The 17,457-nt window shown below is 46.8% G+C and overlaps 1 protein-coding gene across 2 annotated transcripts in view; it reads left to right on the forward strand.

Annotated features, from left to right (window-relative positions):
- Nucleotides 1–17,457, forward strand: part of rab3da (RAB3D, member RAS oncogene family, a) — a 65,363-nt gene that overhangs the window by 16,918 nt on the left and 30,988 nt on the right. For both annotated transcript variants that reach the window (XM_073069133.1, XM_073069132.1), the window contains exon 2: nt 6,789–7,016. In XM_073069133.1, the coding sequence (XP_072925234.1) occupies nt 6,789–7,016 (228 nt within the window). The remainder of the gene's footprint in view (nt 1–6,788; nt 7,017–17,457) is intronic.

The following is a 17,457-nucleotide window of genomic DNA, read 5'->3' on the forward strand; positions in this document are numbered from 1 at the left end:
TGTTTCCGTACCAGAGAATGATGCAACCAGTCGGCATACTCTCCACTCTGCATCCATAGATTTGGATGACATGGCAAATCTGTGCAAACTTCTAAGAAAGTAGAGGTGCTTCTTTGTAACGTTACGTGTGCTGGTCCCAGGACAGATCCTCGGATATGATAAAGCCAAGGTATTTATAGTTACTGGCCCTCTCTGCCTCCAATACCCTAATGAGGACTGGCTCATGGACTTACAGTATCCTCCTTCAAAAGTTGATAATCAGCTTTTTGGTTTTGCTGACTTTGAGACAGGTGTAACAGGGTAGGTAGGAGGCTGGGGAAGGAGAAACGAATGAATCCAGGTAAGAGGGAAAGGTCTCCTACCTTCCCTCTCTCATCTGGATTCACCTATCCCCTGTCAGCTCATGCTTTTCCCCCTTCCCCTATCCTTTTGTTCTGGCTTATGCCCCCTTCTTTTCCAGTTCTGATGAAGAGTCTCGGATCAAAACATTGACTGTTCCTTTTCCCCCACTGGGACTGCTGAGTTCCTGTGGCTTTTTGGTGTTAGTTCAATATTCTAGTGGGCTGCTTGAATCAGGAATTCATTCCTCTTTTCTGAAAGCAGGAGAAAGTGAGGCTGCTTTTTCCTTCCTGGAGAGAGAGCAAATTTATACTTACAACAAAGGGTTTTCATGAGGTGTAGGGGTGTTGAGGCATTGATCAGACCACATTGAGTACTGTGAGCAGTTTAGGGCCACAGTACTCAGAAAGGATGTGGTGCTTATGGAGAGGGTCCAAGGAGGTTCACAAGAAGAATTCTAGGAATGAAAGGGTTAACAAATGAGTTAACTTCGTTGGCTCTGGGCCTGTATTCACTGGAGTTTAAATGAATGAGGGGGAATCTCATTGAAACCTGTTTGAATATTGAAAGACATGGATAGATTATACCTGGACAGGTTGTTTCCTATATGGCCAGAGGGCACCGCCTCAGATTACAAAGATATCCCTTTAGAAGAGAGAGGAGGAAGAATTTCTTTAGCTAGAGGGTGGTGAATCTGCAGAATTTATTGTCGCAGACGGCTGTGGGGACAAAATCATTGGGTAAGTTTAAAGTGGAGGTTGATGAGCTCTTGATTAGTAAGGGTGTCAAAGGTTATGGGGAGAAGGCAGGCAAACGGGGTTGAGAAGGATAATAAATCGGCCATGATGGAATGGCAGAGCAGACGTAATGGGTTGAATGGTCTAATCCTGCTCCTACGTCTTATGGTTTTATACGATAAAGGGACAATGTTTGGACATTCAGCTCGTCACGTCTGCTGTTCCATTCAGTCATGATAAAATTTTTCCCCAACCCCATTCTCCCCATAACCTTACCACCCTGAGGCTCTGTGTTTGTGAGTGGGATGTTAGAGTGCTGTGAGCTCAGAGTGGGAACAGTAATGGAGTCTTGGAACCAGGTGGCACAAGAGGCCACGTGGTACATTGTGTTCACGCTAGGTCTGTCATCCCAGAGCCTCTGGAAGTCTTCGCTCTTGTGTTATTCTTTCAGTTGGAGGTTCCTTCAGAAATGCAAGATAGGTAAACATCTGGGACTGCAGTTGCTGGAATCTGGAGTCCTGGAGGGGCTCAGGGAACCGAGCAGCATCTGTGAGAGGAATTTCAGTGAGAGATGTTTCAGCCTGAAACCCTGAATCAGAACCCCAGCAGAGCTGACACGGACATAAGTCTTTTTACTGTATTTGGTGCTCCCAGGGCAGCTTCCTCTACATCAGATCTGATGTAGACTGGGGGACAGCTTCATCAAGCACCTTCACCCTATCCATGGGCGGGACTTTGCTGAACCATCCATTTTAATTCTGCTTCTCATTCCCAGTCCAGTGTGTTGGTCCATAGCTTCTATGACGAGGCTACTCTCAGGCTGGAGGAGAAACACCTCATATCCTGTATAGGTAGACTCCAACTTAATGACACGAACAGTGATTTCTCTAACTTCTGGTAACTCCTCCCCTACTTTCTCTTTTTCCATTCCCCATTCTGGCTCCCCTCTTACCCCTTCTCTTCTTTGTTACCCACCACCTCCCTCTGGTGCCCCTCTTCCCTTTCTTCCTTGGCCAACTGTCCTCTCCTATCTGATTCATCTTCTTCAGCTTTTTACCTCTTCCACTATGTTGGCGCGTGGCCAAGTGGTTAAGACATTCGTCTAGTGATCTGAAGGTCGCTAGTTCAAGCCTTGGCTGAGGCAGCGTGTGTGTCCTTGAGCAATGCACTTAACCAAGCTGTATGGCTCCTAATGCCCTTCCCTTGGATTACATCGGTGGTGTGGAGGGGGGAGACTTGCAGCTTGGGCAACTGCCGGTCTTCCATAAAAAAAACCTTGCCCAGGCTTGCGCCCTGGAAACTTTCGAAGGCGCAAATCCATGGTCTATCGAGACTAATGGAGGCCAACACCTCTTCCACCTATCATCTCCCAGCTTCTCACTTCATCCACCCCCTCCCAACACCCACATACCTTCCCCCTCACCTGGTCTCGCCTATCACCTGCCAGCTTCTCACTTCATCCACCCCCTCCCAACACCCACATACCTTCCCCCTCACCTGGTCTCGCCTATCACCTGCCAGCTTCTCACTTCATCCACCCCCCCCACCTGGTCTCACCTATCACCTGCCAGCTTCTCACTTCATCCACCCCCTCCCAACACCCACATACCTTCCCCCTCACCTGGTCTCGCCTATCACCTGCCAGCTTCTCACTTCATCCACCCCCTCCCAACACCCACATACCTTCCCCCTCACCTGGTCTCGCCTATCACCTGCCAGCTTCTCACTTCATCCACCCCCCCCCACCTGGTCTCACCTATCACCTGCCAGCTTCTCACTTCATCCACCCCCTCCCAACACCCACATACCTTCCCCCTCACCTGGTCTCGCCTATCACCTGCCAGCTTCTCACTTCATCCACCCCCTCCCAACACCCACATACCTTCCCCCTCACCTGGTCTCGCCTATCACCTGCCAGCTTCTCACTTCATCCACCCCCTCCCAACACCCACATACCTTCCCCCTCACCTGGTCTCGCCTATCACCTGCCAGCTCGTACTCCTCCCCCCACCAACCCCCCACTTTCTTTCTATTCTGGCTTTTTACCCCTTCCTTTCCAATTCTAATGAAAGGTCTCAGCCCAAGACTGCAACAGTTTACAGACAGACAGACAGACATACTTTATTGATCCCGAGGGAAATTGGGTTTCATTGCAGCCGCACCAACCAAGAATAGTGTAGAAATATAGCAATATAAAACCATAAATAATTAAATAACAATAGGTAAATTAAACAATAGGTAAATTATGCCAAGTGGAAATAAGTCCAGGACCAGCCTATTGGCTCAGGGTGTCTGACACTCCGAGGGAGGAGTTGTAAAGTTTGACGGCCACAGACAAGAATGGCTTCCTATGACGCTCAGTGTTACATCTCGGTGGAATGAGTCTCTGGCTGAATGTACTCCTGTGCCTAACCAGTACATTATGGAGTGGATGGGAGTCATTGTCCAATATGGCATGCAACTTGGACAGCATCCTCTTTTCAGACACCACCGTCAGAGAGTCCAGTTCCACCCCCACAACATCACTGGCCTTACGAATGAGTTTGTTGATTCTGTTGGTGTTTGCTACCCTCAGCCTGCTGTCCCAGCACACAACAGCAAACATGATAGCGCTGGCCACCACAGACTCGTAGAACATCCTCAGCATCGTCCGGCAGATGTTAAAGGACCTCAGTCTCCTCAGGAAATAGAGATGGCTCTGACCCTTCTTGTAGACAGCCTCAGTGTTCTTTGACCAGTCCAGTTTATTGTCAATTCGTATCCCCAGGTATTTGTAATCCTCCACCATGTCCACACTGACCCCTTGGATGGAAACAGGGGTCACCAGTGCCTTACCCCTCCTCAGGTCCACCACCAGCTCCTTAGTCTTTTTCATATTAAGCTGCAGATGATTCTGCTCACACCAAGTGACAAAGTTTCCCACCGTAGCCCTGTACTCTGTCTCATCTCCCTTGCTGATATATCCAACTATGGCAGAGTCATCAGAAAACTTCTGAAGATAGCAAGACTCTGTGCTGTAGTTGAAGTCCGAGGTGTAGATGGTGAAGAGAAAGGGAGACAGGACAGTCCCCTGTGGAGCCCCTTCCATAGATGCTGCCTGATCTGCCGAGTTCCTCTAGCTTTTTGTGTGTATTGCTCTGGATTTCCAACATCTGCTAAATCGTTTGTGTTTTATGACATGTCCTTTTTTCTGGTAGATTTTGTCTGCTAGATGGTGCAGAGGGGTTGATGGCTAGCATGGAAAGGGTGGGCAGAATGGTCTGTTTCTCTGTCTTCTGTTCACCGTCTGTTCAACTGATAATTTGTCGGTTACAGTAGCCCACTGCTTTTTAATTATTCTCTAGGCCTGATAGTATTTCCTACAGTCACTCAAATCTGCATCCACGGGGTGACCGGTCTCTCCTGTTTCATGGCAAGGCTTTGAGCGCCTTCACTACATCTCCCCATAACCTTCTCAACTCCGAGACTCGAGGGCAGGGCTTCCCAACCTGATGTAGGGTAGGGGTCCTTTGCCTAATGATGGTTGGGAACCCCTGCCCTCAGGTGACACGGGGACATAGCTCCTCACCTGTCCGGTGACTGAGGTTCAATGCCGACTACCGTAGGGCACAGCTGCAAGAGACTGCCAGGTGCCTTTCCAACGGGGCAAAGATTTCCATCTCTTTACCCCTTCAGATGGTGAGTTCCAGTTTCCCATCACTCATTTAGTGAAATAACTCTTTCCTGAACTCTAATTCTTAAGTTTATCCCCCTGAATCACTGATCTTTCAATTAAGGTCAGTATCCCCTGTCTTATCCTTTGGTAATTTTATGCATCTCAGTTAAATCTCCTTTTAGCTACATTCTAATTTTGTTTAGAGATACAATAGAAGGCTCTTCTGATCCAACGAGCCCACACCATCGAATTACACCCATGTGACCAAATAATCTACTCACCCGTAGGCCTTTGGGATGTGGGAGGGAACTAGAGCACCCGGAGGTGGTCACGGGGAGAACGTACAAACTCCTTACAGGCAGCAGTGGAATTGAACCCAGGTCACTGGTGCTGTAATGGCGTCATGCTAACCGCTGTGCTAGTGTACTTTGTTCCAAAGAAAACTACCTGAGCCCAGAGTAGATCTGACCGTTTAAGAAACACACACAAAGTACCGGAGGAACTCAGCAGGCCAGGCAGCATCTATGGAAAAGAGTACAGTCGGCGTTTCGGGCCGACGCTCTTCAGCAGGAAGACAGGTGACAGGTGAAACCAGGAGGGGGAGGGATAAGTGAAGAGCTGGGAGGTTGATCGGTGAGAGAGACACAGGTCTGCAGAAGGGAGAGTCTAATTGTAGAGGGCTGAAGGTCATGGAAGAAAGAAAGGCGGGAGGGTGGTCTTGTGCCTGCTCTGGATCTTCAGCCCTCCTCCTCTTCCTGGACATCCCGCTCTGGTCTTCTGCCTGCTAACCTCCCATCGTCCCCTCCCCCAGCCCTGTATCTCTTCCACCAATCAACTTCTCAGCTCTTCACTTCACCCCTCCCCCTCCTGGTTTCACCTGTTACTTTGTGCTTCTCCCTCCCCTCCCCTCACCTTTTAAATCTACTCCTCATCTCTTTCTCCTCTAGTCCTGCTGAAGGGTCTCGGCCCGAAACGTTGACTGTACTCTCCAGAGGTGCTGCCTGGATCTGCTGAGTTCCTCCAGCATTTTGTGTGTGTTGCGTGGATTTCCAGCATCTGCAGATTTTCTTTTGTTTGTGAACATTTAAGAAGTCGGTTCAATAGTCTTCCAATGGCGGGAGGGAAGCTGTCCTTGAGCCCGGCAGCACGCGCTCCCTATCATATCTTCTGCCTGATTGGTGGAGGTTGGGGGATGGGGTGGGGGGGGGGAAGGAAGAGAGAATTTTGCTTTCATTGTACTGTCAAAGCCGTATGTTCTCTTGCAAAGTGTCAATGCCACTCACATTTCCTCTTTCAGCAATGCCCTCATGAAATCTTTGTAAAGTTATTATATAGGATTCAGACCCTTAGACCGCAGACCATCAGTCTCAAGGACAACATCCATCCCATTGTTATAATGCTATTGAATGGTTCCCTAGGGTGGGAAGATGGACTCCTGACCTCGCACCCTACCTTGTTATGAACTCGCACCTTATTGTCCATCTTCGCTGCACTTTCTCTGAAGTTTTTGCACTTTGCTCTGCATTTGTTAATTTTTTTAAAGTTGCTCTGCCTCAATGCACCGTGTAATGATTCGATCTGTATGAACAGTACGTAAGACAAGCTTGTCACTGTACCTCGGTACACCTGACTAACTCCAGTTGGGAACGGGGCAGCTCGGCAGTGTAACGCTATAACAGTGCCAGCGACTCGGGTTCAACTCTCCCCCACTGGCCATAGGAAGTTTGTATGTTCTTCCTGTGACCGCAAGGGTTTCCTCCGGGTGTTCCGGTTTCCTCCCACATTCCAAAGGTATCCAGGTTAGTAGGTTAATTGGTTACGTGGGTGCATTTGGGTGGTGCGGACTCTTTGAGCCTGTGCTCTATCTCTAAATAAAAATTCCAGTTCCTTTCCTCCCAAATCCCTCGTGGTAGTTTCACGACAACTCTCAGCTGGTTTTGGTGTCTTGCAGCCATATACTTTGAGTGATTACAGCTTGGCAGAGAGCGTGGCCCCTTTCGCAGTCCAGGCCTACTGCCTGATGGCGTGCTCTGAGCCGTTTCCTTTTCCCGTTGCAGATGGCCTCGGCGAACGACACCAGACAGGTGCAGAAGGATGCGGCAGACCAGAACTTCGACTACATGTTCAAGCTGCTGATCATCGGGAACAGCAGCGTGGGCAAGACCTCGTTTCTCTTCCGGTATGCGGACGACTCCTTCACGTCTGCCTTCGTCAGCACCGTCGGCATCGACTTCAAGGTGAAGACAGTGTACCGAAACGAGAAGAGGGTAAAACTTCAGATATGGGTACGTGCTCTTCACGCTCGATCCTTTTCGCCTTTTCTTTCTGTCTCTGAAAGGAGGAGTTGAGCATGAATTGGGAAGGGGCTGCCATTGTTCGGAGGTAGTGGCAGAGAGAGGACGGTAGGTGGGTGGGAGGCATAGGAGAGACGATGGCCATTTGAGAGGGAATGGAAGTAAGTAAATGGGGCCTCCTTTTAATTCTTCTCTGAAAGACATTACTTAGAGTGGCTCGGCAAATCTTCTGTGTTGCATGTGGAGGTCAGGATGGGGAGATCATTCTGATGTGTCTTAAAGTGCAGAGCTCTGGACCCTGGAGTGAGTGTGGAGGGGGAACTGGAGGAAAGAGTGTGAAAATAGGAGACGGTGGTTGCAGGATATATCTTGTGGTCAGGTGCTCATATTTCCTTACAACATGGAAAGGAGTTGTCTGGCCCCTCGGGGCAATGTTGACCCCTACACCATGCTCTCTCACAATGCCCTTCCATCCCTAATCCTCCTTTCTCAGCGATTCACAGCAGCTGATTAACCCAACATCCCGGGATGTGGGAGGAAACGAGTGCACTCGGGGTGGGAGAACTTACCTGATCACGGAGCGTCTGCGCTCTGTCAGGGTCAGGGTCGAGCCCAGGTCACTCCGCCACCACAAACATCCGAATAGCTTTCCAATTTTAGGTTTCTCGTCTATAGTGGACCTTGCCGACTAGAGTAAAAGTACCGTATTGTAGGCGCAGACGTTTCAGTAATCCTGTCACTCTACCCTGTGTTTCATTCTCCCCCAGGACGTCGTATTAACTGGTAGAGAGAGTGTCACCTGATCCCTGCAGCCTGGCCCCACCATTCTGCTGAAGTTCTTGGGTGGTGAATGCTGTGTTTAATGGTTGCTATGAGCCCAGAGCTTTCACTGCACACAGGCCACTATGAGAGGCATTTGAAATGTTTTGGATAATAATAATGTTGGTGCAATTCGGTAAAATCAATGGAGCCCCACAGATACACCCAGAAAGCAAACTGTTCACTGCCCGTATTGAATTATTGGCTGTGTGTGAATCTGGGGCTGAGTCACTTTTAGACACACAAAGGGAGGGTGGAGGCGTAGTGGAGGAACTTGCTTCCTGTACGGGGGAGGATTCCACTCCCGGGGAGGCACAGCAGTGCCGTGGGTAGAGCCGCAGCCTCGCAGCCCCAGAGGCCCCGCTTCCAGCCTGACGCCTGTGGAGTTTGCACGCTCTTCCTGTGACTGCGCTGGTTTCCGTCCTCCCTCCTCCCAAAGGTGTGCAGGCTGAGTAGATCAATTAGCCACTGTAAATTACTCATAGTTCAAGTGGGTAGGACAATTTAAATTTAATTATTTAGAGAAACAGCACCGTAACAGCTCACAAGCTCGCTCCGCCCAGTGACACCCCCGTGGCCAATAACCCACTCACACATACATCTCTGGAATGTGGGAGAGAACTGGAGCACCTGGAAGAAACCCACACGGTCAGGGGAGAATGTACAAACTCCTCCCAGACAGCGGCAGAACTGAACCCAGGTTTCTGGCACTGTAGCAGCATTACGCTAACTGCTGTGTTGAGCAGATTGGGGAGAGCAGGTTACTGGGAAAATTGGTGGGGAATAGGACTGAACCGGCATAAATTTGATGGATCAAATGGCCTCTTCTTTGTTGTAAGGAAGAAAATAGAAATAGATCAGGTGGCAAGAAGGTCAAAATTTAAATGAAGCCGTTCCATTTTCCCGATTCAGGACTTGCTGTGAAGCCAGTAGCGTTGGCACTGTGCCTGAGTTGGCAAGAGTGCTCTGCATTGAAGGGCTTGGTTCCAGCAAGATGTGGCTTGTACACTAATCACAGCGCTGATGCAGCAAAGGAACTGGGGTGGCGGTGCCTGAACAGGGCAGTCTGTTGGATCAGTGAGAAAGCTGGGAGTTGCCAATCCACCACCCAGGTGTCCCTGTTCAAATTCACATTCGAGTGTGTGTGTGTGTGTGTGTGTGTGTGTGTGTGTGTGTGTGTGTGTGTGTGTGTGTGTGTGTGTGTGTGTGTGTGTGTGTGTGTGTGTGTGTGTGTGTGTCTATATATATATATAGATAGAGGCCATGATCACCCAGCGTCAGCTGCAGTGGCTGGGGCACGTGATAAGGATGCCCCCTTGTCGGCTACCCCGCCGAGTGTTATACGGCCAGCTACATCATGGTCGACGCTCAGCTGGAGGGCTGAAGAAGCGCTATAAGGATCAGATGAAGAATGCTTTAAGGAAGTGCAAGATCAGACCCGAGGACCTGGAGGATGTTGCTGCTGACTGTAACACTTAGTGACAGCTGTGTAGGGATGGGGTTCGTATTCTGGAGATGGAAAGAACAACCAGAAGACAGCAGAAGAGAGCCAGGAGAAATGCAGCCGTGGTTGCCACCACTACCACATATACATGTCCCACCTGCAATAGAGCTTGTGGGTCCAGGATAGGACTGTATAGTCATCAAAGATCTCACCGTTAACGGAGTGGACATTGTCATCATCTGCTTTCGATGGGTAACTGAAGAAGAAGTGTGTATGTGTGTGTGTGTATAGAGCTGGAGATAGATATAGGTAAATAGGTACAGATATAACCAAATGAGACAATGTTTCTCTGGACCACAGTGCACCCACAATACATAGGTCACACACCATATATAAAATATTACCATAACGGAGTTAAATATAATTCAAAATAGGTGTGAAATGTGCAGCATTGGTAAACAGTATAGCAAGCTGTTCATTGTCCTAGTGACAAGACGTTGGTGCTGGCAGGGTATTTGTTAGTCTTGCAGCCTGAGGGAAGAGGCTCTTAGCCAGTCTGGCAGTCCTGATTCTGATGCTCCTGTCCCTCATCGTGAGTGGAAGAGATTGTGGGATGGGTGGTAAGGATCCTCAGTAATAGTTCAGGCCCTTTGTGTACAAACACCATTCCTGGTAAACGTCACACAAGGATGATCCTCTCGGAGGCTTTTACTATCCTTCGCTGGTGGTTGTTGCTGAGTCTCTGCAGGGCCCTGTACGTGCAGAAAGACACTCCTCTACATGTATCCTTATGTTAAAAAGGATAATATATCACCTTTCTTCCTGTTCACAGCAACAATTGTACATTGGCCTTCACCGACTGCGTGTATGCACGCACGTCAGTTGTTTGAGGTAGTGGAGGAGTTTGGCTATTGTAACCTCCCCTGTGCTATCTTTTCATGTTAGAAACCAGAAAATCAATAATAGGTTAGTTTTCATCCAAGAAAACTCGGACAGCAGCACTCTCTTGTTAATGGCATGAAATTTATCTGATCAGATTTTGAAAATGTAGCCACACAGAGTGAAGCCTACTTCCATTTCCCTTTCAATTTTTAATGCAGCAAGACCAAGGTATTTTCCTGGATGCAATTAGTCCACTGAGTTGCAGCTTAGATTTAGTTGTCTTTCAATTTTTTTTTTGTTTCTCAGTTGGTAAGAATGGGAGTTAGGAGTCAGATTAGGGTTTAGGAACAGTAATGTGGGGGAGTTAGAGGTCAGGCCGGGCTATAAAACTCCACTCCGCATTTGGAGGCCAGCGACATGAACATGGGGCATCGGTGGTTGGATGTTGGACCAGCAGAGAGTGGATGAGGGATTCCCCAGGTCAGTGAGTTGTCGATGGGGGGGGGGTTGGAGGAATGAGGTCCGAGGTCTGGGTTTGTGAATTGATGAGTCTGGAGTTTGAGGCCTAGTGTTCAGAGTCCTGTCATCAGCCAGTCTGGAGTTTGAGACCGAGTGATTACCGAGTCCTAGGATGTACACCTGGAAGGTCACAGCCCAGAGTCTGTAGGCCTGGGTCCACTGGAGGTCTGTCCTGGGGTTAAATGACTGCATCTGTGCGTGAGCGGGAGGACAGAATCGGGCTTGTTTTGCTGTTGTTTTGTCATTTCTTCTGTTCTGCTGAGCATTGTGGGCATCCAGTGTTGGCGCAGGAATGTGTGGTGACACAAGCTCCCCCAGCGCATCCTCAGGTGAGTCGGTTGTTAATGCAAAAGACGTACGTATTACTGTATGTTTCGATGTATAGGTGATAAACAAAATTAAATCATGAGTATTGGAAAATCTTAATCCAGTAATCCTCAGATCTTTATGCTGGCTGTCTCCCCTCCTACACTCCTCATGCAGGGTCTTGACCTGAAACGCCGACTGTCCCTTTGCCTCCTCAGATGCTGCCTGACATACTGAGTTCCTTCAGCAGTTACCTCACATTATCAATGCATTGGTTTGAGAATTTTTTAAATATAATCACCGCATGTCATTACCCAAACACTGATCGACAGTATTCCTGGCATTAACAATTGGATGTGATCCCGAATTGGAAAATACTGGAATAAATTGTTCTCACTAATCTTTTGATGTGTTGATAGCTTCTTTTTGCTCCAGATCCCAGCATCTGCAGATTCTTGTCGCCATGGCGATGTTCATGCTGCATGAAAGTGCTATTGCCAGTATTAGGACAGTAACTAGGACAATTATAATAACTCGAGTCTGATCTTAATCTGCCCAGGCTTTCCACTCTGGGCACGTTTTGAGTTTTTGTTGCGTAAACCTACCCCACTGGTCATTCCACCATTACCCATGTCCATGCTTCACAGCTCTGCCTTTCAAAGCCAATTGTTCAGTGATAACATTCTGTGATTATTGAAAAAGCCTTAATCCCTCACGTAATATTCTTGAAAACTAAAGCAATAACTTGCAAGGAAAATACCAAAAGAATTCTTTCAACGCCTTGTTTAACTTTTTGTGGCAGTTGGTAAAATTCCCGCTTGTACGGGTGCAATTCTGCACTGCCACCATCGAGAGCATCCTCACGTCAGCCATTACTGTCTGGTTTGGTGCAGTGTGTGGAAACGGCAGCGAACTGTCAGGTCTGCAGGAAAGGTCACCGTCTGCAGTCTACCACCACTGCAGGACTCGTATGAATCCAGGATGAGGAAGCAGTCTCATTACAGACTCTACCCAGCCAGCAAACTACCCCACCGGAAAGCACTACACCACTATTAAAACAAAATCTTCGCGCCATCCTAGAAGTTTCTTACCCGAGCAGTTAATCTGATCAACCATTCTAGGATGACCTCATACATGGAAATGTATTTGCTGAATATTTCCCCGAAGAAGGGTCTTGGCCCAAAAAGGCTGACTGTTTGCTCTTGTCCATAGGTGCTGCTTGACCTGCTGAATTCCTCCACCATTTTGTGTGTGTGCGTTGCTTTGGGTTTCCAGCATCTGCAGGTTTTTGCTTAATCCTGATACAGGTGCCCCCCGTTTTTCGAACCTTTGCTTTACGACGACTCGCTGTTACAAAAGACCTAAATTAGTACCTGTTTTCGCTAACCAAAGAGGATTTTCACTTCTACAAAAAAAGACGCCTGCTTTATACGTGTGTTTACCCCGAGAAGGACTACAATGACTGTGAAGCCTTGTGCGGGCAGTTGTTTGCGCATGTGTGTACGTGCGTAAGCATGTGTGTACGTATGCGTGTACGTGCACATGCGTGTACATGGCGATTTTTTTTTTCTCCGAATCGATTTTGGCTCGCTGTCTTTCCGATTTTGATAAGTTGAAACTCCACCGTACCTGCAATTTTTCTACTTTATATAGGGTGTATATTTATCATATAATTCCTGCTTTTACTATATGTTGGTGTTATTTTAGGTTTTATGTGTTATTTGGTATGATTTGGTAGGTTATTTTTTGGGTCTGGGAACACTCAAAAAATTTTTCCCATATAAATTGATGCTAATTGCTTCTTCGCTTTACGATATTTCAGTTTACAAACGGTTTCACAGGAACGCTCTACCTTCGGATTGTGGGGGAAACCTGTAGTTTCTTTTCCCTAAGGATTTAGTCCCAGCAGTATCTTGATGATACAGGGAACTGCAGATGCTGGAACCCGAGGTAGAAAACAAACTACTGGAGGAACACAGCAGGTTGAGGAGCATCTGTAGAGGGAAGTAGACAGTCAATGTTTCGGGCTGAGATGAAGAGTCTTGAAGGTTTATTTGTTCTTGGAGAGTGTTTATCAGTTGTTGAAGTTCCAGGGAGAGTTCAAAGTCAAAGTAAATACATTATTATCAAAGTGTGTCTATGCCTATGTCACCGTATGCCACAGAACCCTGAGATTCGTTTTCTTGCAGACATTTACAGGAAAATAAAGAAGTATAATAAATTTATGGAAAAACTACACATAACAAAGACTGATGAACATCCAATGTGCAAAAACTGACACATTGTTTGAGTAATAGATTTTAAAAAGTAAGTAAAACTGAGAGCATCAGTTGTAAGTAAGCTAAAGGTTGTGGAGTCGGTCCTGCGTCGAGGTGGGGGACGCTATCCACGCCGGTTCTAGAGCCTGAAGTGAAAGTAAGTTCATTTGAAGCTTGGCATGGCTGAGGACAACGAGATTGCGGTGATGTCCACTCTGTGCAAAACAACACACTGGCAGTTCAATTACTAAAAACACAATGGCTGCATTTGAAATAACCGGACTTATTTAGAGTGACATGTAAGTCAGAGCTGAATTATAAACAGCTCTAAAATTAAAAGAAACAGTACCTGCCCCATTCAAGTGCTGCACATGCCCATTTATAAAATACAATGATTCATATTGAATAGCATCAAGAATTATGCCCATGTGTTTTACTTGGAGATTGTCCATATTCCCTATGGTCTATGGGTGGGGGGCATATTTCAGTTGCATGCAGCCTTGGGGAGAAAGCTGTTTCTCAGTCTGGATGTCCGTACAGAGATGTTTCTGTATCTCCTGCTGGATGCTAGGAGGTCGAATAGGTGATTACTGGGGTGGGACGAGTTCTTCATGAATTTGTGAGCCTGCCATAGACTTTGTGAGTTGTGGATGGTTTCCATATCTGGTAGTTTGTCTCAGTGATGTTCTGTGCAGTCCTGATCCCTCGTTGAGGTGCTTTTTGGTCGATTTCTCGCCACTAGTGTACCACACTGTCATGTAGATGGTTAGTATGGCCCCATATCCTTAATGATGGGTTAATTTTGAAGTGACATTTGGCACCCATCTTACTTACACCTTTAATTATTTTGCACACTACAATCATATTTCCTCTCATTCTAGGTACACTCAGGCTAAAAATATTTATTTCTTTTTCAATCTTTCTTCATAGCTCATACCTTGCAGACCTGGAATGAGTCTAGTCGCCCTTCTCTGAACTCTCTCCAATGTCTTCATATCCGTCACACAATATGGGGACCTGTATTGTACAGAGTACACAAGGTGTGGCCTCACAAGAGCATTATAGAACTTAAGGAGAACGTCTCTAGACTTGAACTCCACTGAACACATTATATAGCCCAACATTCTGTTAGCCTCCCTAAATGCTTCTGTGCATTATCTAGATGTTGACAGTGAGAAGTCTACCAGGATGCCCAAATTCCACTTTCTCACTCAAGACTCCCATTGTACATTTATATCTAATATTTCTCCTTCCTATATGTAATATTTTACATTTACGTACATTAAATTTCACCTGCCATTTATCTGCCCACATCTGGACTTTGATTAGATGTAATTGAATTGATTCTGCTACCTGAATGCTATCAGCCCTTCCCCATGATTTTCTGTCATTGGCAAACTTTACAAGTTCATTTGTTACGTGCTTATCCAAGTCATTAATGTAAATTAAAAACAGCAACAGGCATAAAACTGATCCCTGCGGAACCCCACTTTGATCATCTTCTACCCGTGACAATGATCCACTCACCGTAACTCACTGAGATTCTGTTTCTGTGACAATTCTGCACTCATTCGAGCACCTTATGCTGAAACTTCCTCCTGTAATTTGATTGTTAACCTCTCGTGGGGTTTCTTGTCAAAAGCCTTCCACATCTGACAGAGATCTTTCCTTTAGAGTCAGTGGTGGACCTAACGTTTTTCCACACACGTTGGGGGGTTGGTGGCTTTTTTTAAAGTGGGTCTCTATCTGCCGTTTGTATCTGTACTTGGCACTTTTAATTCTTCTTTTAAGAATTAAACCTGGCTTCGCTTTGTGCTGCAGTGTCACCGGATCTGGAAGCAGCATCCTGAGCCCTGAATAGGTCCTGGACTCTGCTCTTCATCCATGGCTTCCGATTCGGGAGTACCTGGATGTTTTATTGTTGGTGACACAGTACTTGACATAGTGCACGACTGTGGTGGTGTATTCCTCCAGGTCAGTTCCCAAATCATACATTGCTTGGCGTGCCAACAGATTCCAGTCTGTTTAATCGAAGCAGTCCTGCAGCTGTGAGAAAGCTCCCTGAGGCCATCCTATCACTGATTGGTAAGTAGATACGAGCTGGGCGGAGTGAGACACCTTTACAAAGAACACGAGAATATCTGCGGATGTTGGAAATCCAAAGCAACACACACAAAATGCCGGAGGAACTCAGCAGGCCAGGCAGCATCTATGGAAAAAAGTACAGTCGACGTTTCGGGCCGAGACTCTTCAGCACTGCAAAACCAGACAGAGAACGCATCAGAATAAAAATGTGGCGGGAAGGGAAGGAGGATAGCTAGCAGGTGATTGGTGAAGCCAGGTGGGTTGGAAAGATGAAGGGCCGGAGATTCTTGCTGTCAGGTTGGAGGCTCCCCAGATGGAATATTTGGTGTTGCTCCTCCACCCTCAGGGTGGCCTCATTGTGGCACAAGCTTTACGCTCCACTCCCTTCGTCTTGTGCCAATGGGGTAGGACAGATTTTAGGTTCACTGTGTGCTTGCTAACTTGGAAGACTTTGCTGCAGTTAAATAAAATCCAGGTGTGAGCGGAGTAATTTGGATAACTTTGCTTAGTGGTCTGGTGAAAGGACACTGTGACAATCGTATCTCTTTCCAAAGCTATTTGGATAGTGAACAAACTCAAGAGAAATTTACATAGATCCAATGTAGAAAGAGGTCATTCAAACCATCAGATCTGTGCTGGCTCATAGAGCAATCCCATTATGCCAGTTATATCCCATGTAATCTGTCCTCCCCACGTTCTGATCTTCCCCACCCCCCCCCCCCCCAACACACACACGCACTTACCACTCATCTGCACACCAGGGACAATACACAGTGGCCATTTCTTCTACCAGTGTTGGGATGTGGGTCTCTTTCGGATATGGAAAGAGGCTAGTACTTGGGAAGAGAAGCAAAGTTAGCATTTAGGCCATTGGCCCACCAGAATCTCGTTCCACGGATGTTGCCCAACCTGCTAAATATTTCCATCTCAGAAGTTTAAAATAAACCAAACTGCAGATGTTTGAAAGCTGAAGTCATTTTGGAAGGTCAAATTTGAAGCCAGAATACAGGGTTAGTGGCAGGATTCTCAGCAGTGTGGAGGAACAGAGGGATTTTGGGGTCCAGGTCCAAGTTGTGCAAGTTGATAGAGTTTTAAATTGGCCTTCAGTAGTTGGGGGATTGAGTTCAAGAGCAGTGAGGTATAATGTTGCAGCTCTGGTTAGACCACACTTGGAATGTTGTGTCATTGCTGGTCGCCTCATTATAGGAAGGCTGTGGAGGGTTTAGAGATGGTAAAGGGATTTACCAGGATGCTGTCTGGATCAGAGAGCATGTCTTATGAGGATAGGGTGAGTGAGCTTCACTTTGGAGTGAAGAAACATGAGGGGTGACTTGATAGAGGTGTACAAGATGATAGGAGATATAGAATGAGTGGATAACCAGATACTTTTGCCCAGGGTGGAAATGGTTAATACAAGGAGGCTTAATTTTAAGGTGATTGGAGGAAAGTAGAGGGGGATGTTAGAGGTAAGTTTTTTTTGCACAGAGAGTGGTAGGTGCATGGAATGCACTGCCAGGGGTGGTGGTAGAGGCAGATACATAAGGGGCATTTCAGAAACTCTTAGATAGTCACATAGATGATAGAAAAATGGAGAACTGTGTGGGAGGGAAGGGTTAGATTGATCTTAGAGTAAGTTATAAGGTTGGCACAACATTGTGGGCTGAAGGACCTGTACCGGACTGTAATGTTCCATGAAATAATAACAGAATTCTCCGCAGGTCATCCAGCATCTGTGGTAAAAGAAGCAGTGTTAATAGTTAGGATTGAATATCTATTATCATTTAATTGCTGCTCTTTCCACAGAGGCTGCCTGATCCACCATCGGAATTCCTTTAATTTAGCAAACCCATCTGCCTAAGGGACAGTCAGGATGCAGAATAAATTCCAGAAATAAAACCACAAAATGCTGGAAAATCTCAGCAGGTCAGAGCTTTTATGGAAAGGAAAGCACTTCTTAGTGATTCGAAGATTGAAAGTCTATTTATTATCAAAGAATGTGTAAATTATACAACCTTCAGATTCGTTTGCTTACTGGCAGTCACAAAGCAAGGCACCAAAAAGAACATAATTAAGAAAAATACGACCAACTCCCAGTGCCACCAGAAAAAGAAAAGAAAAA

Source organism: Hemitrygon akajei, chromosome 16 (assembly GCF_048418815.1).
Source record: "Hemitrygon akajei chromosome 16, sHemAka1.3, whole genome shotgun sequence".
Taxonomy (NCBI): domain Eukaryota; kingdom Metazoa; phylum Chordata; class Chondrichthyes; order Myliobatiformes; family Dasyatidae; genus Hemitrygon; species Hemitrygon akajei.